Raw genomic sequence first — 27,530 nt, 5'->3', positions numbered from 1 at the left:
CTGATTCCTTTAATTAAAAACTACTAGTTTGAGATTAATAGGCCTATCCCAGGGGTGTCAAACTCAGTTCCTGGAGGGCCATAGCCCTGCAGAGTTTAGTTCTAACCCTGCTCCAACAAACATATCATCTAGTTTTCAAATAAGCCTAAATGATTAGATTAGCTGTATCAGGTTTGTTTAACTAGGGTTATATCTAAACAGTGCAGGACTGTGGCCCTCTAGGAACTGAGTTTGACACCCTTGCCTGTCCCATTTTTGCCTCCCTCCCACTGTTAAAATGTAACTAAGTAATTTTTACTCTGAGTAAATTTTAAATGAGATACTTTTTACTTTTACTTGAGTAGATTTTTAGACTGGTACTTTTACTTGTACTTAAGTAAAATTTCATTAATGTAATGGTACTTTTACTTGAGTAGAATATTTTTGTACTCTTTCAACCTCTGGTTCTGATGCATGGCAGCTGGTATTGAGCTGGTACTAAGCAACTAGCTCCTGCTCATAACCAATTTATAACCAGATCAGGACCAGCTTAAACCAGCTCAAACCAGCTACCATGCATCAAAACATACCTAACCAGCATATGCTGTTTTTTCAACAGGGTTGACATCATGCTAGCAGATTCATGCTATGATTATGCAGCTGTCCAGAGGATAGACATGGTACTTCCAGCATCATGGGCAATTTGGTTGATGCGCCCTCTAACGCAGTCCACTGTAGCGAAGATCACAGTGCCATTACGCACCTGAAATGATACCCTCAACCCCACACTTGCCCATACACTTCCTTCTGGCATATGTCCACCAATCTGTTGAGCTACAGGAGCTGGCTGAACCCCCTGAGACCTGCTCTGTTGGAGCAAGGTGAGTTTGATTAGATTGCATGAGTGAATAAGCCGCAGATCTAAAGCCACACTCGCCGTCCCTGCTTCCCGAAAGATGAAGTCTCTGTGATCTTTGGTTCCAGCTAGTGCAACTTGTGGAACCGCCGGACTTGTCTGATGGAAGAACAAGGCTTTATTCCGCACTGCGCCAGAGGGCAGACCTTTCCTGGACACAGAGGCCGACAAGGCAGTGGACACGGCTGAAGGGATCCACACTAGACTGAGCATGCTAATCCCAGAGTCATCACCGAAGTAGCGCACATTGCACTGTGCGGGTGCAAGGATCTCAAAGGTGAGCATATCCCCAGAATCCACAGTGGTGGCTGCTGAGAGAGAAATAGATGTGTCTCTGTAGTGTACGCCGGACTTGAATGCACGGGTCAGCTCAGCGCTGCTTCCGTTGTGGTTCTTGTATGCAAGCAAGTAGAAGCCCTCGGAGATACAGGCTTGACCCATGGAGTACAATGCTTGCTGGAGGACAAACTTCACAGTGCCACTTTCTCTGAAGCGCACCCCTCGGTTGTCCTGGGTCAAGCCGACCATGTAGGGGTCGGAGATGGATGATGTACGGAAGGCAGGACGGTAGTTGGTGTGGTAATGTGCAGAAGCAATGGCCTGAGCAGTCATTGCAACTGCACCTGTGTCATGGGACAACCAGAGCAAGCTGAAAGGTGAGATTAGGCTGCTCTGAAGGTGCACGTCTTCACTGTCTTGGCTACACTGGTTGGTGGCGCTCTTGAGAGTAAGGTAGAGTACATGACCTGGCTCCACAGAAGTTGCTCCACTCACACTGGCGCTCTGGAGAGATTTGCCCTCCCGCTGCTCCAAACGCATCCCACTCAGATCCCGACCTTCATCTTCACTGGCGTTCAGTCGTAAACACGCTTGAATGAAGCTGCGGCAGCCGTGTTTTAAAGCAAGGTTATGGTCAACCCAAACAAGCCCATGCTGGTGGAGCACTATCCAACCATCAGTGCAGGAAAGAAGGCTTCCGTCACTGTTACCACGGATGTGAAGTTGCTTTTCAGGAAACGCACTACCCTTGGCTAGGTCAACGTTACCAGACCAAGAAAGTGAGAGTTTGCTTTCAGAGGGGTTGGCACACACGGCATCATTCAAGGCTGAACATGGGGATGTCATTGGCTGAGAATCACATTCTGTACAGGCTTGACACTCCTCCATCTCTGAACTGTAAAAATAAGAGTGCCCACACATCCCAGCGGCTGCTTCCCTCTCCGACATGCTGGAGCAGCGAAATCCCCCTGAAACAATGCACTATGCTTAGAAAGTAAATATTAAAGGGGACATCAGATGCCCATTTTCCACAAGTTGGTATGATCCTTTAAGGACTTCATGAAATGGTTAAGATTCCTCAGTGGTCATGTAAAACAACACCCTTTTTTTACCTTGTCAAAAACAGCTTTGTTCACAGTGAGCCATTTCGGTGCATGTCTCTTTAAATGTTAATGAGCTACTGCTCACCCCACCCCCTCTCTTCTGTTTTTGTGTATTCGGTGACAAGTTACCATAAAAACAAAACAAATCCACTGCATCCTCAGAGACTTTGATGTCAGGAGAAAATGAAGACTCTTATGTTCACTTTTACATACAAATACAAAACACATGCATTGCTTATGAGATGTTGTCTCTACAGCTGCTTGAGTGCAGAGAAAATGGTGGACAGCGTACAACTGGTCCTTGAGGGCGGGAATATCAAAGCCACTAGAAGGCAACCTGCAACCTTTAGCTAAAAAAGCGTAACGGCTAATGCTAACGCTTCGGCACAGGACAGGAGACCAGAAGCTGTATTTTTGAATGGATGTCAATGGAGGAAAGTTTTCACTACCCTTAATAAACAGCTTTTTAGAGGAAACGGCGTATCATTTCATGAATCGACAGCCTATCTGCTAATCTTAAACATATTTTACACTAAACAATACTTTTGGATTTAACTATTTTTAAAGTTTACCAAATGTTGTTTTACAAGAAAAGTCACTGACTTTTTGCGACAGGTGGGATTCATCTTATGGCACTTCTCATTCATTACTTTGGTATCCGTAAACGGCGATTAAGTGTCATACAATGAAATTCAGTGACGTCAAGGCCGTAATGTGATTGGTTATTAAGGGACACATGATCCAAGTTAACAGTTACACTTTTAACAATAGTAAATACAGACCCTCTCATCTCCCTATAGTTAGACAATCTCTGGTAATATGATAATACGAGACAGTCTGTCAGTGGTTGTGGGCGGGGCTTGAGCAGTATGATGTCATGCTGCTCAGAAACTATAACTGATCATTGGAACGGTTTAGGTTTTTGGGGGATTATCAAAAGGTGTAAATGGATTTTTATCATTGTAGGGTAGTTGTGTCCGCAAAATGCTGAGACACATTTATATGCAAATTTTGCATCTGATGTCCCCTTTAAACAAGTCTTGAAGTCTGGTAGCCAACTTACCTGGTGTATTGAGGCACTGGTTGTGTTCTTTACATAAGTTTGGTATCTCCAGGCATTCGTCTCTGTCCTGTTGGACAATTTTAGTTGTTATCTGGTATTCGATAAGATGTTTACCTAATAATTTGACTACAAGCTTTGACAGCAAGTGTATTCATTTGCACTATTTAAACTCATATAAACCTCAATGACATCGTATTGCTACAGCAATAGAGCAGAAGATGTACCTGGCAAATCCTGTCAGCGTGAATGGAACATTGAGCCACCAGAAAGAATCCCGGAGGGCAAACAGTGCATTTCTCACAACGTGGCCGGTCTGCACTGAAGTCGCAGTACTCATCTGATCGGCAGGATCCACAGCCAGGTAGAGGTCTGTCAGCATCTGTAACACTAGCATCCATGTTCATCTTATGCATTGCAAAGGCCTCCTGAGAAAAGGTCGTAACCTGGGACTGGAGACCATCCAAATGGCTCTCAGTGACGCCCTGTGGGCCTTGCACAGATAACTGTTTGACCCCGTCAAGAAGAAGGTTGTACTGGGTCTTGACTTCTTCCATCTTTTCAAACATAATCCGTTGTTGGTCCAGTATTTCTCTTTGTTGGGCTAGTAGAGCGTTTTGCTGTTCTCTCAGTGTGTTCTGAAGTTGCCTAACTTCAGCTTGCTGCCCTTGCAACTGGTCCACCAGTTTATCCTGACCTGTTGCCAAGTGCAAATGCAACACTAATGCATCTTCAGAATGGACCTCATTTGTGCCTGGTAAAAAATTTCAAGAAAAGCATGACTTTTTTGTTGAAATGATGCTTGCATCACAATAAATTACTGATAACATGCATGCTTTAATATTGTCATGAAATTTACATGCTTCAAAAAACTGCCTGAGGGAGCAGGCATCAATCCAACATCTAATCAGTTTCGCATGGCCATGACCACATGGTTTGCAATTTAACAAGCGTATTACCTCTTTTACAGAAACACAGGACTGCTCTCATAATACTAAGCACATAATCACTGTTTACCTGGTTTGATGTTGCATGTTAACTGAATTCCAGCTGATGGTCCCCCTCGAGTTCCCAACTCCGGAAATTCTCCCAATACTTGCTCGGCTCTGTCCTGCATATGGACAAAAGAAAGTCTGCTTCTTCCAACATCTGTCCCTGTGGAATGCTGTTTGGGATCTTGTCGCATCCTTACAGGTAGTTTACATCCGATTCCCTTGCACTCTTTCATATCATTATTTGTCAGTCTTTGCGAGCCATGACAACCTCCTCCCGTGCATCCCTGTGGGTTGAACACCTCAGCTGTGATGGTCCTTGGGTTAACTTTCGGACTGCCAGTCCTACTGTGCTGCGGATGTATTACCGTGTAGGGAACTGATGGGCGTCTTGGAGTATAAACTGAAAATCTGCTCTGGTGATCAGGTGATCTAGATGGAAATCTTTGGCAGTGCGCTCCTGTGCAGATTTCAGGTGTACTTTCAGTGTCTCCTCCACACATCATCAGACAGATGAGAAATAAAAACCTCTGAGTCTCCATCGCAGCTTGTGCAGAATAGAAAAATCCTAAAGACACTTAAGCTTGGGTCTCCTGTAATCCAGAGAATGAATCAGAGCGGAGCCAAACACATTGTCCACATGGTCAGATCCGACAACTGTTTCCAAACCATGAAAACAAAAATGTAAATAAAACAAACATTTTAAACTTCTAAAGCGGTTATATTGTCTGTCTGGAAGGGAACATGTGCTCTGAAACCTGTGGTGGAAGGTCTGAGGAAATGTCTATATGTGGCATTCCACACGCTTAATTGGCAACAGGTTTCTCCAAGCCTCAGTTAACCCATAGAGCACCCAGATATAATGCTTTTCATGTCAGCTTTAATGGTCAGTTCATAAAGAATTTTAAAATCTGCTCCACATTAGACAGGTAAATGTAGATAATATATATAAGATTTCTCATGGTGTTTGATGGACACAAATAGGCATCAAAATTCAAAGGGGAATTCAGTCATCACCATTCTCATCAATTATAGACATTAATTCTGTCATCATTAACTCACCCTCAAGTTGTTCCAGTTTCTTTCTTCTGTTGAACTCAAAATAAGATATTATGGTGAATGTTGGTAACCAAACAGTTGCTGGTCCCCATTGACTTCCATAGTATTGAAAAAACTGCTATGGAAGTCATAGGTTTTTTTTTTCTTTCTTAAATCTATCTCCCAAATTAGAATATGTAAATTATATATATTTAACAGTGTTCCCAAATACATCAATGGGGATAAATCATCATTTGAGCTCTTTCATGTGCTAGTACAGGGTTAATTTTATGCTTAAGCGTCTGTAATTACAACCGACAGCTTTAATTACAACTGACGTGTTTGTTTTCATCCGCCAGCCATGACCTGCTGTGGCATCATTTAAAGCTTCTGGTGCTCCTTCTGACAACCACAGCGTTCATGTCTGTCATGCACACCTCTTAAATGCGACTGATGTGTAATTGTGTATGAGTGAATGACATGTTTGTGTCTTTATTATGTCCTTTCATGTAACAGCTACTGTTTGATTTGCCAGATGCAATACATACAGACCTACACAAGTACACTAATGACAGTACTTTGTGATATGATTTTATTAGTACTAATTTGCATTTTTATTTTTACATTTTTTAAAGCTATAAAGGACCCTGTTTGGTCATTCAAATTATTGTATTTTAGTGTTTCATCTGACTTTTCATAATTTCTCTGTAACAGTGCATGCATTTTATTCCCGAAGCATTTGGCCAACAGAGGCTCTAAAACACATCAACCCAGGATCCCTGAAGGTTAGAGCAAACAGACCTGAAGGAGAAACCAGACCTGGCTGTTTACATCCACTGTTTTCACTTTCATATGGTAACAATAGATGTTGTCCTCTCTCTTCAAAGTACTCATTAAAGCCTAATGGACATCTGTTTTTCCCTTGCATTCGCAGTAAATATATTTTTTATACTGATTGTGTTCTTTGCATGACTGCACAGTAAAAATAATACTGTATTATATTTTACAGACTTATTTTTGGGAAATGGTTTAATTGAACAGTCCAGTGCAGTTTCAGTTTATTGCACTGAGGTTTGTTCCACATTTCTTGATTCTAATAGATGCCTGTATCAGCTATGATAAAATACAAAATTCCACTGATGAAAGCTAATTTACAAATTGTGCCTTGCAATACAAAGTATTCTGTTCCCTAAAACTCACTCTACTAAATTATATATTTTGCTTTGATATTTTGTATTTTTTAATGTCTCAAATGAGTTATTTTTACAAAACCTTAGGCTGCTTTATTAGAAAATGTTTATTCTTGTAAATGCAGTTGGCAGGTTCTTCTTTGATGAAAACAATGTCCTAATGATTCATCAAAATAAATACCACATTATAAAGCTTTCTTTCCATGTACACCAGAGTAAGATCCCTCCCAACAGTTTTTATTAGAAATTCAGCCAAGACTTAAGCTTGCACATGAGGTTTTGCTCATAAAACTGGAAATTAGGAACACAAGCTATCATGAACTCAGTTAAGTCTCTTTCTGAATCATATATAAGGAAGCTGCCTGTACAGTCCAGTGCATGTTTATGCACATAAATGCAACTTCTAGTGTCACTGACAAAATGAAGATTTGAGATGTAAATTTTACTGCATAAAAAGGTCATTGGACTTACTAGAAAAGAACCTGACCATTTTAAAGTATTTCTGCTTTATAGGGGGGAAACTCTCTACTGGTACCCGAGGTTGGGAATCATTGTGAGGTTATAGAAATGGACTTTACTTTTCAGACCAACATCACCCTCTGCTGTCCATTCAGATGAACAGATTCTGTGGTGGGAGTTTTTGATGGAGAAGGAAATGTTTTCTTTAAAATAGTGGCAAAGAAAGTGTTTTTAGCCAGATGGAATTTATTAGTTTTAATAAGTTTATTAGTTTCTGATTTTTCTTTGTCTTTTATGCTGTTGCTTTACTAAAGACCTGGTGCTCACTGGCAGTGCTGGTAGTAACTGATTACATGTAATCTGGATTACATAATCAGAATCCAAAAATGAAGCACTTGTAATTAGATTATAATACATTTTAAAATTACATTTACTTTTTCAAAATACATTATTCACACAATGGCAGGAAATTATTCATATGTGACCCTGGCACCACAAAACCAGTCACAAGGGTAAATTTTTTCAAAATTGATTTATATGTTGTCTGAAAGCTGAATAAATAAGCTTTCCATTGACGTAAGGTTTTTTTTAACACACAAAATCAGACTGCACAAATTCTCAATTTATTATTCTAATCCACACATGCATACCAAACAGAATGCATAACTCTTTTTGTTTGTTTTTTTGGCAGTCAAACCCCTTTGACATTAAATATTTACTTGAAGTCCCCCTGAGGTTAATATTTAATAACACTCTCTGATGCCAGATAATGAATCACACTGATATGCAGAAAAACAAAGTATTACTATTTTTAACTGTTTGTTTTGATTATTATTTTAAAATTAAAATAGCTAATTACTCAAATTAGGCATTTTTATGATATAAATAATTAATCTGCTCTTTATCAACTAATAAACCCCCTGCAGCTTATTTACAAACTCCAGTTTGAGAAAGCCAGGCATAATGTAATGTTTAATACACTTCATGGAGTTGATAACAAATAATGGAAAATATTTTCTTATGAGTGAGGTCAAAAGTTATCTAAAAGTAATAAAAAGATAGAACACATTACCTAACATGTGTATAATTTCATCAGGTGATCTGTAATCAGTAACGGACTACAATTTGAATTTCCCCCCAAGCTGGTGTAGTAGAAACTCAGATTAGTTTTATATTAGATACACTATATTTGTATTGTAAATTCCCACAACAGTTACTACTGACTAAATCCTGCCAGGTGCCCTTGGTTAAAAATGTGCTGTGAACAACTATGTGTAGTGTTGAGTTAAAAATAAATTCAAATCAAATTCTTCCTTTTGTCATCTAGCATCCAAGCACATCTAAAACAGTATGTTGCACAGGAGAGTGCTTTATTATAAAAAGAGACTGTACATAAAAAGAAAAACAGATTATATATACAAAACGATAATAGAGATTATATTATTTGCAGATCATCTGCAAAGGAACATTTAAATTACAGATCACTTGCACATCATATGACAAGGCCTTGCAATGCTTAACATTAGTTGGTCATTGTTCAGACAGCTCTATGTGAGTTACATTCTCACAGACATTTCACTGGATTAAATAAATGAAAACACTGCTCGCCTTCAACAGCAGTTTGAGACGCTTCTAAAAACCAGAAACCAGAATCATCTTGAGGTTTGTGCCATGCTAACAGTTATGAGCTCACAGTCATCAGTACTATACACTAAACTTGATCCCCCCCCGCGCCATGAAATCTATGGATTATCATCTAAATTCAGCAAAACTTCAGAACTGGCCAAAACAGAAAGACAAATACAGCTTTGCATGGTCCCCCTACATGAAATATACAATGACAGAAACTGATTTCTGATACTTCATGTAACAAACTTGAATCTGTGGGCAATGCTAGTGAGCCAGTGTCGCCCGCTCAGTGCAACATAATACAGTTCACAATACTTCAGCAGTTTCAACAAAAACACCATCAAAGACCAGCTTGGCACAGTTTATACTCATAGTATATGGGTGAATCTCATGAACACATGTCTAGGTCACCAAAGAAAAAGAATCGTTTTGCATAAAGGACACGGAGCCTGTAGGACCATCAAGAATTTTTGCATGTAATGTAGGCATTTCACTTTTTTTCCTTAGAATTCCCATTATTGATTATCATTACTGTAATAAATTTATTTTCAGACTTAAATTAGCATAAATTAATGGCAGTACAAGAAAGATATTACAGCAATAAGAATGAGTTTTTTTTTTTTTTGCATTATAGTAAGAATTTTGGGGAAAATGTGCTTAATTGTCACAAAATGCCATAATGCAAAAAATATAGGCATCATTGTCTATGAGCAAAATATAATTCATAATTATCATTTATTTTTTCTATTTTGGGGTGATATATATACATGTTTTAGGTTTATGAAGTTTAGTCTGATATGCACAGGGTTGCCAGGTTTTCACAACAAAACCCACCCAATTGCTACTCAAAACTAGCCCAATCACGTTTTGAGGGGGATCCCCCGGTAAAAATCGCATTCTGGTGGGATAAAATACACGTTTTTAGGGTTCTCCTAGTAAAATTAGCATTTTAGGGGGTTATTATAGTGTTATTTGGGTTTCTAGTTTTTAGGGGTATCATGTTATTGGGGTCACAACCCGCGTTAACAGTGTTAAAGTAGCCCAATTCCACGGGAAAACTACGGACTTGGCAACACTGGATATGCAGGAGAATCTCTGCACATTACTGCATCGGTCTTTGCCCTCACCTTTCAGTCACGAGGTAAACTGATAGTAAACATTAGCTAAACCTGAATGTGAAGATGTAATTGTCATTTTTATACTGTTGCCTAATTATTTTCCAGAAATGACATTGAAACATTTCTCCCTCATGTAAAGGAAGAGCTTGACAGTTTAGTTAAAAAGCAAGAAAAAAATGTTTTGGAAAAAAAATGAACTAGCCCTAGCTGTCACTTGGCAAATACAGGTCTCTATACGATGACAAAACACGCACAAAAACAAACACTAGCGCAACGTCTCACTGTAATTATGTACAAAATATATGAGGCAACCTAACCAGAAAGCAGTGAGACTCGTTTCTTTTCATATTCTTCCGTCTCCTCAAACCTTGAGCACTGCAGATGCTTGGATACATTGGCGATTGGATGAAAACAAACATTCAGTCATATCCTAATGCACTTTGCAATGGTTTGTAACTGATTGGCTGCATTGTACGCCGTCTCTGGGATTTAGCATTAGTCAGCATAGTGCATGATGGACTCGACGTAGTTGCCAGGAAACAGTCCGGTCACACCATTACACACGCCCTCGAACCAGCCGTCATCATTTTTCTTGATGATGTAGATGATGGCGCCCTCCATGAAGGACAGCTCATCATCTTTGTCCTTTGCGTAGTCATAGATGGCCACCACTGAAACGGAGCAGACACGGTTAGTATGACATGGATTAGAAACGCTATTTATCTATCTGTCTATCTATCCATCCATCAATGAAGGTCCTTCATTGTAAAGGGAGAACTGTCAGCTCAAAGGCAGAGGGCGCGCTCTTACCCTTCTCTAAGTAGGATTTTGGGGCCCAGTGAGGGTCTCCATCAGCATAGGGGTCATTGTAGTGCACCAGAGCTGCGTCTTCTTCATCATAATCCACAGGTGGAGGTGGAGGAGGCGGAGCTGCTTCCTCAAACAAGGGCGTGTCCTCAGGTAGCGGCGGAGGGGGTGGAGACGGGCTGTCTGTTACTGGAGCACAAAGAAGGGGGGAAACCCTCACTATGACATCATCTATAATTCAGTTTTAATGTCAGATTCCCAAATTTAGAAATACTTCTCTTAATATTGAAGATGGCACAGTACGCATTACATTTGAAGCAAAGCAATCAAATAATTCCCGGGTGCAAGAAAATGTTACGAAAACACTTTTTAAATATGTTTTTTTTAATATTGTAACGAAACTGTTTCAAATGTTTATACTATAATTCCTCAATGGATTAATTTTTGATACATTCTTTCTAAGAAATAATAAAAAGAGATGCCAATAACACCAAAAGCTTTAAAAATGTATTTTTTCTAATGACTTTTATCAGGACTGTTATACACCCCCCCCCCCCAAAAAAAAATTATTACAATTAAAAACATGTTTATCAAAGAAGAGACTTATTCAAGTCATCGAATGTATGAATTTTGTTTTGAATAAATTAAATCAATAGCTTGTCATTGACCCTACATATATGAGCAATAGAAATAATGATGTTTACCTTCAAAAACACCACCAATAAAAAGCTATATTATAGTTTGAATTCTATCTATTAAAAATATATATATTTTAATAAATAGACATATTAAATATAACATTTCAGGTTCTGAGAAGAATTCAGACAGTGCGGGCTGCAGGTAGGTGAGCGGAGACCGTATGTGAAGGTCTAAGCACCATGCTTCTGTGTGCATTACTCACTGTTCTCCTGAACTCTGGCCACAAAGCCAGTGAGAGGAATCTGGGGCGTCAGCTGCGCCAAGGGAGGAGGTGGTGGAGCGACAGACACTGGAGTCACACACACATTCATACACATTCAGCCAGACAGACAGATGATAACAGGCAAAAAACAAGCCCAAAGAGTTACACACAGGCAGATAAACAGACAGAAGGTAAAAGCCGTTGTGAGTTATTGTGACATGAAGAGATGAAAAGCAGAAAAGCAGGCAGATCATTGGTTACTAGTTGCTAGTAACCTCTTTTTTTTTACAGAGAAGTGATTGGTGCTGCTAGTGGCTAAGAAATTACACATTTGAGCTTAATATTTGTTATGCAAATTAAAGGTATAGTTCACCCAAAAACTAAAATTTGCTGTTAATTTACTCATCCTCAGGCCATTTAATTCAATTCATTTTTTTTAGTAGAACAGTAAAGAAGATTTTTACCTGAAACTTTGGTCCTTTGTGATTCATAAAATTCAAGTCAATGGCTACTGTCATTTTTGAGAGTCAGAATTAATACCCGTGGCTCCTGATGATATATTGAGGTCTTATGAAGCGAAACGATTGGTCTGTGCAAGAAACAAGAAAGAGCCTCAACCAAACAGGTAAATCTGATTCTTTTCAGTGAACTGGTTCTTATAGACAGTTCGTCTCAATGAATAAAGTTTCTAATAACGCATTAACCAGTTTGTTTACGTAATCAAAAAATGACTTAACATATCCGCAATTATATTAATAAAGTACCATATAATGATGTGAAACATAGGTGTTTTACCATGTCTAAAGTTAAATAACTACTTTTAATCAACTTACCTTTTTACATAAACCATGAGAAACAAAAAAAACAAACAAACAAACAAATAAAAAACATTAATTTCGCCCAAACCAGACATCACTCTGGATCGTTTGCCTGAGGCAGATGAAAAGATACATGAATAAAATGATTGTTTCGCTTCATAAGACCTCAATATATTGTTGGGAGTCAAGGTATTCATTTTGTGTGGCCTGATATGCTTTTTTTTTTTTTTTTTTTTTACTCTCAGTAAGACAGTAGCTGCTGAATTGCATCTTATGAATTACCAAGAATCAGGGTTTCAGCTTTATTGTTCTACTAAAGAAAAAAACACCTACATCTTGGATCGCTTGAGGGTGAGTAAATAAATATAATTCATGATTGCATGAACTATCCCTTTAGGTGTCCAAGTACTTTTTAGGGTCACTAAACATCTCTCGCTAACTTGGAACTGAACTCACTTGTGTTCTGGGGGTATGTGGGACCCCCGTTCAGGTGGGGTTGAGGCACAGAGAACTGGGAGGAGCCGGCAGGGGCGCGCCGGTAGGTGCCGGTGGCTGACACCATAGAGGCAGAGGAAGAAGTGGTGGAGGAATTGTGTCTGGAGATCTGCCGGGAGATTGTTCCAAACTGAGACATCGGGATCGGGCCCAAACCTGGACCGAGGAACTACTGCAGACAGGACAGTGGAAAAAGACAGTCACAGAAAATTAGTACAAAAAAAAAAAGATGACTCAATCAGGGGTGGGAGGAATGTCCAAAATAACCTGTTTCAAAACTAGCATGGCCACTTGGGCTGGGCGATATGCCCAAAATATTTTTTCCCATATTGATTATCAATGTTATCGACATAAATTTTATCATCTTGATATGATGTTGTTCATCATCGCCCAGCGCTAATGACCACTGTGAAAAATGTGAGCGGTCACCTGGTGCCATACTGGGAGGAGAGGGTGTTGGCACAGCCAGAGGGATTCCCATACTATTACTGCTGTTCTCTCGACCGCCGCTGCCCCCACTACTCCCACTGAAACAAAGAAAGACGATACAAAAAGCTATTAAACCAACAAGCATGCTTTGTAATAAATTCACAAAGTGGCATCCATTTCTCACCCCACTATCAAAACCTTTTATAACTTGAATCTGGAGAATAAATGTGATAAATTAAAGGTTTAGAAACAGTTTACTGTTATTTTCAACCTCATTCACCTTCAGTTTTCCTCAGTGTGTGTGAGTATAACTATGGGTATGGGATGGGGTTGATGTGGTTTAAGTTTAAGAGAAAAGAGAAGAAGACCTCCAGATTTATACTTCAATTTAAACAGCGCCATAGAACTTAAAAATGACTAATAAATAAGGGTAAGTGAATGCCATAGCTTCACTGATCAGTGTTTCGAGAAAGGAAAAGGAAATAAAGATGGAGATTATGAGAGTTTAGGGATGTTCAATATAAATTGCAACAATATAAATCATTTTTAAAGGTTAGAAACACACAGAAGCTCATTTCTGGGCCTTTCTATCTCAAAATTGAGATGATTTCTTGTAACTGTGATTTGACAACTGCAAGCTTTAAAAAAAAATATCTGATGTTTGGCTATTCTGATGGTGTTTTAACATTCTAGCTCTTGTAAGTCTAAATAAACTGAATTGGACATTTCTGACTTCATCATACACAACCATTTAAAAGTTTGGGGTTAGTGAGATTTTATATTTTTATTTGATCAAAAATAATATTGTGAAATATTCTAACAATTGAAAATTGTAACTTTTTTTTTTTTTTTTTTATGTAATCTATTCCTGTGATGCAAAACTGAATTTTCAGCAGCTGTTACTCCAGGCTTCAGTTTCACATGAAATTAATCTAGGAAACATTTCTTACTTTTAATCAATGTTAAACAGTTGTGCTGCTTAATATTTTAAGGAAACCACATTACATTTTTAAGAGTCTATGATGAACAGAAAACTGAACATGAATCTTTTATTATAAAACTACTTACTATCGCTTTAGATCAACTGAATGCATCCTGGCTGAATAAAAGCATTCATTTCTTTCAACTTATTGAACAGTAGTGTATATTCCAGTATGCCCAGCACAGTGTCCCATCAGAAGGCCTGTGTTGTCGTGAGCTGTACCTGTGCGTTCGGGGTCTCTGACTGAGCGAGGCAGTGCGTCCTGGGCTGTTCTGGCTGCCCAGGCGAGCCGGACTGGTCATGTAGTCATTAGGCACCACAGGAGGTTTGACTGGCTCCAGCGTCTTATACGGCGTGTTTCGTCTGAAAAAAACACACATTTGTCACAGTAGAAACTACACACAAAAAACAATGACGTTCAGATGCCAGACTCCTAATAACACAAGAATTGTGACAGTATAAATAACACTTTTTTTTTTTTGGAAAACATTCTAATAATGGAGGCACACAAAAACAGCACTGACACATGAAAAGTGTAATATAGTGCTTACCCCAGGGTACCTCTCCCTGCCATGGGTGGGCTTGGGGGCTTCTGTGTGGGTGGGTTAGTCCTGGATAATGTTCCTCCACCTCCCCGAGCTGGCGGGTTATTCCCTTGCTGAAAGACATTTGACGGGGAAAACAACATGAAGACAACTTTTACAGTCATGACAATATCTGTTTATTCTAAAAGCTAATCAGTTGCAAACATACAGCTTGACGTAAACTACAAAGAAATATTTATACTGAACAAAACAGTGATGGTTTTATCATGTGGCTGAATTTTACTAAGCCATTACACTCCTAGAATGGTACCAGTTTTTCACAAATAAATGAAAAAAGTCTAACCATATTGAATTATGAAAATGCACTATAATGTTCATTACACAACACTGTACAAAAAAAGTTTGATGTTTTTTTTAAAAAAAAGAACCAGTGGTAGTGATGCAGGAGCCAGAAAGCATTGTGGGTTGTGTACTTACCTTTGCTTTAAGCCACTAATCGAAAGCATTAAGGAAGAGAGAAGATAAATCATGTTATTTAATCACTTTAACTTAATAAAAAAAAGTAAGAGAGGAGAAGCGAAACAAAAGACCTTTGAATAAAGAACAAACAAACACTGATCTAACTGGACTGATACGAATCGAGACAGGGCAGAAAGTCAAAGCTGCTTACACAAAACAACTGAATGATAATCGCATAAACGTCAGTCATAATTACCATCTAATCAGGTTCACTTACAAAACCAGAATTATGAATCAAATGTCTTTTCTAGCTTACACTATTTATAATAAATCATTATCCCTAATGTTCTTTATTATAACGCGATGTGACAACGGCATGCTTTTTGTCAGTAAACAACTCACATGTGGATTTAATTGAACATATTACAGATCATTTCAAAAGTTAAAAACCTATAATCATAGCTGCACAGTAAATATGTTAACCATCTTTCAAAAGAAACTGCCTCAAATACGTATTTCACAGAATTGTTGGTATTTGGCCCACAACAATCTAGCTAAGCTTATATGAGTTAATATGCCATAACATTATGGAATAAAGTAATTTTACACTCCCATACTCCTCAAACATGTTGCTAACAATATATAATACCAATTTTTTTTGAAATTCTTTTATAAATATGATATAATGCTTAAAAGTTTTTTTTGGTTTGTAGTTAATAAGTATGTTTTAATGATTATAAGTATTTGTATATTTAATGGATAAAAATCTGACATTTATGACTGAAGTATACACTAACATTAAAAAGCTTGGGGTTGGTAAGCTTTTTTTTTTATTTATTGGATTATGATATTTATTTTTTGAGTGTAGTATAACATTAAAAAGCTTGGGGTTGGTAAGCCAAAAATAATAACAATAATAAAAAATAAAATTCTCTCTCTCTCTATAATTTACATTTTTGCTTTTATTTTTAATCCAAAGCAAATACAGTGCATTCAGGTAACATTTTTTACCTAACACCTTCTGGGAATCAAACCCACAATCTTTTACGCTGCTACCGCAATACTCTACCACTGTAGCCACAGGAACATATATTATTGTTCTTTCTCTGTGGTCTATCCATACATCGATACATACAAACATACATTATTGAATTTATGAGGTAGTTCATTCAGTACCATGGTATATATAAACAGTACCATTTTGTTATTACCTTTTTATTAGGTAAGAATTTTAAATAATTAAAAATTGTAAGAGGAAACACCTTGTTGCAAAAAATACTAGGTGTTCATGAACACTGATGGCAGAGGAGAGAGGCGTGTCAATCACAGGTGACAGACACAGAGAGAGCATCATTTGTTGAGTTAAGTGTCCTAATTCCAGAGCCAGTATGAGGGCAGCCTGCGGGCGTTTACTCCGCCGGGGGGAAAGGCCAGCGCACATCAGCACCAAACTAATGAAGCAGTTAAAACAGGTCTCGGGGTGAGCTGCCGGCACAAGCACTCAAGATCTGCCTCTATTATATGTACAGGGAACAAAAAGGCTGAACAGCTAGTGAATAATGTCAACAACACACCATCCACACCAATCATGGCTTCATCCCATAAAAACCATAAAAGACACATAAAGGTCAAAGTAAAAGGGCAAAGACATCTTTCTTAATTACATCTCAGTTCAGATAGTGACAATCTAATGAGATAACATCGGCAAGAGGGTCCAGAGAGCAAAGTGATGTCATTATAAGAGCTCAGATCTGACACTGATGGACATGAATAATTTAATAACATGAACATAGTGAGGGAAACCCGAGAGGGGTCCACACACACACACACACACACAGTAGATCACGATGGATCAATTTCTTTATCAGTTTGTTGAATCCACTTTTGAATACTGTAAAGCAGTCAGGTGTAGTTTGCGCATAATTTTTATTAATTTCATCAAGACAAAGGCATTTCAAAATTATCCAGATTCTAAACTGTCTGAACTACACTTAAAGGGACAGTGCACCCAAAAATGAAAATTCTGTCATCATTTACCCTTGTGTTGTACCAAACCAGTATCAGTTTCTTTCTTACTCTGAACACAAAAGAAAACATTTTGAAGAATGTTGGTAAGTAAATGATTGATGGTAGCCATTTAATTCAATGGCATGGGAAAAAAAATACAATTGAAGTCAATGGCTACCGTTGCCAACATTCTTCAACATACCTTCTTTTGTCTTCAGCAGAAGAAGGAAATTCACAGGTTTGGATCAACCGGAGGGTGAGTAAATGATGACAGAATTTTCATTGTTTGAGTTTGAAAACAGCAACATGGTAGAAATAACAGGTTCTCTTATATTTTATTGCATATTAACTAGTCACATTTTATTCCAACCTTTTTCTGTACACGTAAACAGTTTTTTTTTTTTTTTTTTTTTTCCTTTCCCCATCAAAAAACAGCATGTACTGACTTGAGTTCTTGTTTTTTTCTTGGTTTATTTAAAAAAAAAAAGAAATATAAGGTTCTAATAATAATAATAAATAATATAATAATAATAATAATAATTTTCATTGTTTGAGTTTGAAAACAGCATTAAGGTTTAATTATAAGTTTTTTGACTTCTGATTTATAATTTATTCAAAAACCCTAAACCTAAGTATGAATGATGTAAGAATGATGCTTGTCTAGGGAACATCAAACATGTCAGACTTACTTTAACACCGTGACCCACATCATCCAGCAGGGTGTAATCTATGGGCTTCCTGATGTAGCGCACGGGACGCTCCATGTTGCCGGGGGCGATGATTTTGTGGGTCCGAGATGTGTTTTTGTTGGTGGTGAGGATCCCAATCTCTCGTCTAGCAACTTTTTCTTTATGTATGTCCACAGTCTAAGTGAAAGAAATTTGAATTGTAAATATATCATATCCTAGTGTATATACTGCTTTAAATTGTGTATGAATGATGTGTGAATACTGATGAAACGTGACCTCATTAGTATTCGTATGCCTCTGTATGTAAAGCGAGGCTCTTGCACGCATATATTTGGATAGGTACAGATAAATAAACTGAATGACATTTTAAATTAATCTCAGTATACATAATTACAGTAATTCAAAGAAATCAGTATCTATTGACCTTAACAGAGGAGTCATATAAATCTGTCCATATATAAAATAATTTATATTTTAGAACATGTCTAATTACGGATACATTTTAAATTTGCATATACTGTTCAAAAGTTGGGGTCAGTACGTTTTTTTTTTTTTTTTTTTTTAGAAATAAGTACTTTTATTTGGCAAGGATGCAACAAATTAATTAAAAGTATTGAACTTTCTGTTTGCCACTTCAACACTGGTAATAATAAATGCTTCTTGAGCACCAAATCAGCATATTTTGGAATGATTTCCGAAGGGTCATGTGACACTGAAGACTGGAGTAATGGCAAAAAGTGTAATAATATTTCACAATATTAATGTTTTCACTGTGTTTTTAGAATCAAATAAATCCAGCTTTGGTGAACATGAGATTTTTTATTTTTTATTTAAAGTATATAATGCTTTAAAAACATAAAATGTACAATAAATATAATTTTTGAAGGTTTGTTTATCATGTATTATACAAGTACTAACACAATTTTGGAACAAATTTTAACATACATTTTACAAACAAATACCATTTATGGTCTCCTAATCTGCTCATAAAATCAGATTCTCACACTTTTCTTTGTTTTGTTTGTGAACTTGAAAGGAATTTGAATTTTCACTGACTTTTCAGACAGCTTTGATTCAGAATCCAATATTTTAGAACTAACTATTTCTAACTGGATCAAGTGTTATTGGAATTATCTTGGGATCTGAGACTTTGCCATTTTTGCAATAATTTGCCTGCCATTTGTGTCTATCTTCTTAGAGAAAAGTGGTGGCAAACTAGTTCACAGGAGCCTTTTAACTTCAGAAGAAGGCAAATCATTAGATCTAGTTTCCATTAAGGCTCTGCAAATCTACTCTAGCACATAATAGGGGAACGGGATCTCTTATTACCCTTAATAAACACACTCCATCTCCCACTTTGGATGAAAGAATTCACTCCTACATTGTGTTCAAATGATGATGCATGTACAGAAGAGACTAAAAGTGTCTGAGTTGCTCTTTACAAATCACAGCTTGCAGTAAAACTAAGCTTACATTAGATAGGACTGAGCTCAGGCTCAGCTCTAAATTAAGGATTTAGAATAAGGTCTTGCAGAACAAGACATTAATGTGTGTTTTTTAAGTAATAATAAACAGCCAGTATCCCAGTAATATTCACGCTATTAACCAACTAGCTAATAGTGAGAACTGAACACTAAAGTGTTACCAATATTATTATTAACTCACCAAAGTATTTAAAGTGAGAAGGGTACATAAAAGCATGCATTTTAAGGTTAGACTTTACATTTTTATGTTAAATCCACTATTGTGTATAGAACATATAAATGTTCTACAGTCTATACACAGCATTAAGTTGAATTACATGAGAGTAGTCCCTTATATTACTTTTTCAATTACAGTAAATAATTACTCCTCTCACACACTAATATGATAAAATTGCAAGGGTCGAAATGGTCTTTGTAGCACTTTGTTTCAGAGCGGCTTTATTGAAAGTTGTCAATAAGTTATGTTGATAATTTTAGGTTTTGCTGTAAGCAAGAGTAAATATTTCTCAGAAAGCATCAGTAAAGATCCAAATGGTTGTCTTAAGTGAAAACTAGTTCGTTAGCAAAGAGCCTGATTTGAATTTAAGATTTTCAAAATTTAATTAGAAGTCATTTAAGTGACAATGTTAATTTCAATTAGTAGCAGCTCTGATTTCAGGCAGAATTACTATAACAAGATTGTGTTCCTTACTGTGGTCGCAAATTAGTTGTCATTGTAAAAATAAAAAAATAAAAAAATAAATAATATCATGGAAAGGATTTTTTTGGTAATTTACCAACCTCTAAGTAATTTAAACAGGGAGCTGCCAGAAGGTTAACACACAAAGACTTAAAATTTACATCTTCATAAATATTTTTACAACTGTTGTGTTTATTTAAAATTTTATTTTATTTTTATGAATGAACAAATGAATAAATGTCAACCGAATTTTAGAATAGTTTTTAAATTTTTACAATAAACAGTGTGTAAAATTGGAGAATCATGTTCAATCCAGTTGTCAATAGTTGGTTGCTATTTTTGTCTCTTTGTTTTAAAAGCACAATATGTAAGATTTTTGTAATAAAATATCCAAAAACCACTTGCACAGTGTGATATATTTCAGGCATTTGTGTACTTGCGTTATCCCAAAAGTTCCCAAGGATTTGTAAATCCAGAGAAATTCCTATTTTAAATAATGACTCGTCCCTGGTCATTGTTGCATATCAATGGCGTAATATCCGCACTATCCTCGGTTTCCGCTTGTAGAAACAAACAACTGTACAGTTAAACTAAATCCATTACGGCTGTCGCGAATAAAATAAAAATGAAATTAAAAGTGTCGACTGCTGCATTAAATTTAGATTTGCTCAATGTTAGCCCATGATTCATTTTCCACGTTTTTTACATTGTTACGCATTATAACCAATAATACGTCTTGTATGATTGGTTATAATGCGTATTGCGTAACAATGTAAAAACGAGTCTGTTGAGCTTATGAATGCAATGGCCAATCAGAGGCGTTCAGATGAGTTTTCTGTTGCTCTCTCGCGAATTCTCTCATCATAAACAACAAAGTGCAGATGTACGTATGATGTAAGAGATTCATTCATCAAACAGTGTATAGTCAGCTTTACTGATTATAAGGGGAGTTTTTTGAGAATGCTTAAACTTGTGCTAGACTGAAGTCATTCATTATATTGTTTGAACCTGTAAATGTTCTTTGCTCGCTTTCTCTGCATTATTTATTCGCTCTTTGAATAACTGTGGAAGGTACATACAGGTAATTAAAAATTAAATCATTCATTACCTCATCCGTGATCATCTCTGAATGGTGACAACAACATCTCCCATCGTTCCACTCTCCTTCATAGCGTCATCAAGCTTCACCTTTGTTATTGTTTTGAAAATGCGACATCTAGCGGCAAAAACTTACATATTGTGCCTTTAAGTTCTGGATTTATAACAATAAAAGAAAAAATTCAGCTTAAACCCTGATTCTAAATTTTTCACTGTGTTAAAAGTAGTAAGAAGATAACAGATCTATTTTTTTTTTTTGAATCTCTGGGTAAAATGCTGGAACACCTGGTTGTGTTTTGTTGGTGTTGTGGTGCCCAGGGCTGACCTGAGAGATGTGGTTGATGGAGGACTCCATCCTGCGCAGCTGTGAAGCCTGAATATCCAACAGCTGCAGCACATTGTTGGCTAAGGCATTGATCTGATAGGCCACGCTCGCCAGAGACTGGGTGGTGTAGGCTTTGGTCTCCTCAAGGGCTTTCCTCTTGTCTTGTGCCTAAGCAGAGAATACAAAATAATGATACCACAAGTTTTAAAGACATAGTTTGCACAAAAATTCTGTCATCAGTTACTCGCCCTCACGTCATTACAAAGCGAACTGATTTTCTTTCTTTTGCAGAACACAAAAGTATTTTGAAGAATGTTGGTAACCAAACAGTTTTGGTTTCTTGCCCATACTTCCACTGTATGGACAAGAAACACAGAGATATTTCTCAAAATATATTAGTTTATGTTCCACTAAAAAAAAAAAAAAATGTTGCTTTCTAAGGTGCTTGTGAAAAATAGTTTCAACCCAATCATCCACAAGAAATGATTTCCCAAACATACTAGATAAAGGTTCTGCAGGATTATCCATTATAAGTGTACTACTGTTCAGAGGTTTTGGGTCAATATGATTTTTTTCTAAAAGAAATGAATACTTTTATTCAGCGAGGATGAATTCTTTAAATGTGACAGTAAAGTCATTTATAAAGTTACAAAAGATTTTCATTTCAAATAAATGCTGTTCTTTTGAACTTCTTATTCATCTAAGAATCCTGAAGAAATATAAAAAATATTAAGTAGTGCAACTGTTAGCACAACATTGATAACAATAAGACATGTTTTTAAGTAAATCAGCACATTAGAATGATTTCTGAGTAATGATGCTTAAAATTCAGCTTTGCATCACAAGGAATAGATTATATATATATATACATATATATATAATCTATATATATATATATATATATATATATATATATATATATATATATATATATATATATATATATTTTTATTTTTTTTTTTTTTTTTTTTAAATGTAAATATAAATATAATATATATATATAAATTTTTTAATGTAAATCTTTTGCAATATTTTACAACATTTTTACAGTATTTCTTTATAATAATATGCTTTTTTTTATCATAAATGCAAACTTGAGCATAAAAGACTTTTCAAAAACCAAAAAAAATCTTAACAACCAAATGGTAATATATACTGTAAGTTGCTCTAAATAAACACATCTACTATTTTTTTTTAAATGGTCACTAAAATCTGGATAATAGCATGGATACAATTTTAAGGGATGACGTAAATTCAGCAGATATTATTGCAAAAACAAACAAACAAACAAACAAAAAAGTAATCAGGACCCCAGTAATATACTGAATTGAGAAAAAATAAGAAAGTGACTGCAGTGTGATATGACAGATATGAGACAGGTGGTTTAGACAAAAACATTTGAGCACAGAATGCTGTGAATGACCAATAAGACGTATTTTATACAGTCATGTAATAAAGCAGGAAATTCTGTAAACTAATGTGACAAATGATCCTAAAAAACTCTGATGAAACCAGCAGGCAATGAAAAACCTTAAACAGTTTTCAGATGAGAGCATGATGCAACTGAGATCCCATTTTAGCGATAATCAATTTCTTATTGTTGCTGAAATTCAAAACATTTCACATTTCAAACAATTTCCTGTTTCATCAGTGACTTAGCATCACAAACATAAGCAAACATTAAAACCAAACACATATGGACTTCTCACTGTGCTTTTTAAAGACATTAAACAACATACGGAAATAATGTTTTATATGATTTGAGCACATTTCTATGTGCTCGCTCATTGCTTCAAAGTCAAAAACAAGCCCACTTTTCAAGTCTCTGTGATTCTGTTCCATAAACATTGCTCACTTCACTCCTTTAATGTAAATGTATAGGTTTGTGTTTATATCCCTAACCTCAAATATGAGCAACAGTAAGCAGCACTTTGCTGCATGATTTGGTTGCATCTACCAATTATGAATAGCAATGAATTCCTCACTCTGCTGCAATCACTTAAACAAAAAAATGTAAAGGAATTAGCTTTAGCATACTGATAGTGACCATGTCAGAATACTGTGACATGAATACTATAGCTGATGAGTATACATGAAGCCCACAGAGCTGGCTCTAATCTTATATTGTTAACAATTAGCCTGCAAGCATGCAGCACTGAGCGCAGGTCTGCTTCAAACACCACCTGTTCCTACACGTCAGCTGTTCTCAGACCATGTGTCTGTCGCCGCGGGGGAAATACAGATGAATGGACACATGAATGTCCTGGCTGTGCTGTGATGATGATATTCTACAATGTCCTACTAGACTGCTGCCCAACAGCTTTAAAACAATGAATAACTTGTGATTCAGACGGCATAAAGCAATACGTTTTAATAATTAATAACATGATCATTTATCAGGTACTACTGGGCTTTCACTTATTATGTTCAAAGTCTTGACTATGATTCCTATTCATATTTATAAATGTACACTGATATTTAAAAGTTTGGGGTTTGTAGCCTATATGGTATATTTTATGCTCACCTAGACTGTGAAACCAGTACTATTTTGAAAAAGTAGTACATTTTAAATTTGATTTGACATTTAAAAAAAAAAAACATTTTGTAATTTATTTCTGCTGAATTTTCAGCATCATTACTCCAGTCTTCAGTGTCACATGATCCTTCAGAAATCATTCTAATATGCTGATTTGCTGCTCAAGAAATATTTATTATTATTAATAATCAGACAGTTGTGCTGATTAAAATTTTTGCGACAACTCTGATGCATTCAAATTTGTATAGAAAGTTAAAAAAAAAACATTTGTTTGAAATGGTCATTTTTATCATTACAAATGCCTTTTAATGTCACTGATTAATTTAAAGACTGCTTACAGGATAAAACTAATAATTTCTTGAAGAAAAAAAATTCTGGTGGGAAAGAAACCTTAACTCTCATTTCTACTCAATTTAAAGCATCCTTCCGAAATAAAAGTATCAATTCTTTTCAAAAGAAAAAATGCCCTAGATTTTGAACATCATGTACAAATTCTTTGTCATGCCCAAATGAACACATTACTAAACTAAGATTCATTTTTCATGACACATTCTAGAATTCTTCAAAAATGGTTTTAATACTCTAGTGCCAGAGAGCCCTGCTTTGGACCAGAACGATGCACCCATCCAAGCCACAAGAGAAACATCTCTGAATCATTTAGTCCTCTCATGAGTCCTCTGTGAATATCTGAGAATGTATCACTGCTAAATCATCTCACATCAGGGTTCAAAGACAGTAAATGCAAACATAGCATTAGATTCCCAACATTCTCGCTCTCATATTTTTTATATCTTTCTAAATGTATTATTAAAAATCATTTTTATTAGTCAGAATATACCAACCATACTGTGATATTGCACAAATGTGAAAAATGAATCAAAAACTATAAGTGGTAGTAACTTCAAATCTATAAGATTTGCACACTTTGGAGCACAGAAGACTGAAAAACTCTCAACTGTTGTCACGGTTTTCATTACACAAGGGTGTAAACAGATCTCATGTGCTTTTTAAATGAATTTCCTACATTTTTTTATAAAACTAAAGAGTATTTTTGTCATGCATGTCCCTACTGGTGTATAGGATTTGCAACTGCCAGCAAATTCAATTAAATTGTTATTTGTGTATAGTTAGGCTAAAGAATTGTAACTGCATCATTTCGAAGGCCTTTGAATTAAATCAAATTGTAATCGTATCGCGTCATGGTCTATAAGTTATTATATCGGCAAATATTATATTTTGTCATATCATGATGAAATATCCAATTTACACCCCTTTCATTAAACACATTTTATCAGCAGAAAATACTGCTATATATTTCCAAACAGATCCAAAACCTCCCCCAAAACAAAGCCGCATTTATCATTTTGACAAAAAGTAGGGACAGAGCTGTGAAACCGAACTACTTTTTTCTTCCTCATACATTTATATTGCTTTTCCTAAGTTCAATCAATTTGAATCTATATGAAGTATTGAGTTATGGTCTGAGGACAGCTGGCTTGATGGGTAGTGAGAGATAAACAAAAACCATGCTATGAGATGAAATCAAATCAAATGGTACTGTGTTAAGAACCGATCAGAAATTTCACCAAGATGAATGTTATTTTTTTCAGACCTAATATCAGGTAAAGCTTGTGTCTGTGTCAGTCCAACTGAGGGTTAAACAAATACTGAGGTTTAACTAAACTGATCATCATCATCCTCAATGTCCCTTCGGTGATACATGAACCTGTGAAGGGAATGATCATTTCTTTCTAATTCCACTCGCCATTACTGCAGAATGTCACACACATGCTTTAACAAAACTATAGATATGCATCATAACAAAAGATTAATATATTAAATGAACTTCTAAGATTATCATCTGCTTTGAAAGAATATACTGCAACATTTGGACATCTGAAGCAATGCTTCCCAACAGGCTCTCTCGCAGTCCTGTGCTTTCATTGTCGGTGTGTGAGTGAAAAGGCTTGAGTGGGAGACAGACACATTAACACACAGGTGTGTCAGCAATAACTAATTCACACGATCACCGACATTTCGCGTCTAGGCGTCTCGCCATTCTACCTCACGCGCAAACATTATATTCACTGCACTGGGGGCGAAACGCTTTCATTTAAAACGCGGATGAAGTTCAGCAGCGTTTAGAGGTTGAAATGAACATCGAATATTTGGGCTTTCATCACCCAAGAGGCATGACACCCGTCTGGACCGCAAAAGCAGCAGCACACAGCAGAATCCCGCGGACAAACGAAACACTGTAACATCCAGAGCATGACGTGTTAGTTCGAAAAATGACGTATTGGCTTCAAACACGTTCGCAGTCGATACATTGACCTGCAATGTGCTATTAGATATTGTAAAGCTAGATTGGTTTTCTAACAATCTTTAAGGCGATATTTTGACCATTAAGCGATTATTTCTTTTTTGTTTAAAGGTCTGTCTGCGTCCATCGCAGCGAAAGCGGCGCGTCTCTGACACACCCTCCGAAAGTGAATTCGTGCATTGTGTGCATCAGCCTTAAACACCGCAAATATCGTCCAGATACAAACCCTCGGCATTCATATTCAAGGAAGATATCACGCCTCGTGAGCGTTTAGATGAGGGTCCTCTGTAACGCTACATATGCAGCGCTCGCATTTCAATCACATCCACACCGATTCAGACAATACATGAAAGGAGAAGGTAATTTCTTCGCTCCATACCTGCACATAATTGTTCTCGCAATATTCCGCGACCCTTGAAAGGTTTTGGTAGCTCTCCACAAGGGCTCTTTTTCCAGCCGGGATTTCTTCCTCTAACAACATTTGCAGCTCTGCCATCTTACATCCCTCTGCATTACTCCTCTCCCTCTCTTTCATTGAAACCAGCGGAGCTTCACTCTCCGACAGGAGGTCCCTCGCCTGGCATTGTGGGATTCCCGTTGGCTCCTCTTTTTCAGCAGGCCGACGATTCTCAACGCAGCGCTTTACGCACTGGGCTATGATTGGCTGCTCGGCTCTGAGAATTCGTTATTGGCCAATGGGAGAGGAGTATGATTTTCTCCGCGATGAGAAAGGCCACGATTTTCTACAGCGGCATTCTGACCAGAATGTGATTTTAGACAAGCAGCAGAGTTGCACCGAGGGCTGTATTAAGACTGAGTTTTTGTCCACCGTTACGGGCAATATTTTTTTTTACACACTAAGAATGTGCCGCTGTTTTAAGTTTCTTTAGAGGCTTTTCGTAATATACAATAATTTAAACATGCTATACAATGATGATAATGCTATACAAATATTGGTATAATAAAATAAACTAGTAATAATAATGCAACAATAAGTTATGAACAATATACGCACTACAACTGACGTACAATCATTTAAAAGCCAAAACACCCACAGCCTTACAAGTAAAAACCATTAATAACCTAGAAAAGTACTAACTGACGGAGCCAATGTTGTTAAAAATAATAAACCTATTGTATATTCTGAATTCATCTATCATGATTTTTCAGAAAACGGACAGCTTCTTGCT

General features: G+C 36.6%; 2 protein-coding genes across 2 annotated transcripts; both read right to left on the bottom strand.

The window, feature by feature from the left end:
* Nucleotides 1-408: 408 nt before the first annotated feature.
* si:ch211-252f13.5 lies at nt 409-5,418 on the bottom strand. Its single transcript, XM_042717657.1, has 4 exons — nt 4,355-5,418; nt 3,565-4,091; nt 3,341-3,407; nt 409-2,142 (listed from the first exon to the last, which is right to left on the bottom strand). The coding sequence occupies exons 1-4, from the start codon at nt 4,869-4,871 to the stop codon at nt 632-634; spliced, it is 2,622 nt and encodes an 873-aa protein (XP_042573591.1). The 5' UTR covers nt 4,872-5,418; the 3' UTR covers nt 409-631.
* A 4,218-nt stretch (nt 5,419-9,636) lies between these two features.
* abi1b (abl-interactor 1b) lies at nt 9,637-27,017 on the bottom strand. The gene is given in 12 exon segments (XM_042717655.1): nt 9,637-10,434; nt 10,574-10,759; nt 11,472-11,558; nt 12,746-12,948; nt 12,950-12,956; nt 13,214-13,311; nt 14,418-14,558; nt 14,747-14,853; nt 15,218-15,232; nt 17,896-18,072; nt 21,482-21,649; nt 26,720-27,017. Coding segments are annotated over 12 exon segments (1,521 nt in total). The 5' UTR covers nt 26,876-27,017; the 3' UTR covers nt 9,637-10,258.
* Between the last annotated feature and the right edge of the window lie 513 nt (nt 27,018-27,530).

This window comes from Cyprinus carpio, chromosome B2, assembly GCF_018340385.1.
Source record: "Cyprinus carpio isolate SPL01 chromosome B2, ASM1834038v1, whole genome shotgun sequence".
Taxonomy (NCBI): domain Eukaryota; kingdom Metazoa; phylum Chordata; class Actinopteri; order Cypriniformes; family Cyprinidae; genus Cyprinus; species Cyprinus carpio.
The sequence above is the reverse complement of the archived record's forward strand: the minus strand, read 5'-3'. Positions and strand labels throughout refer to the sequence as shown.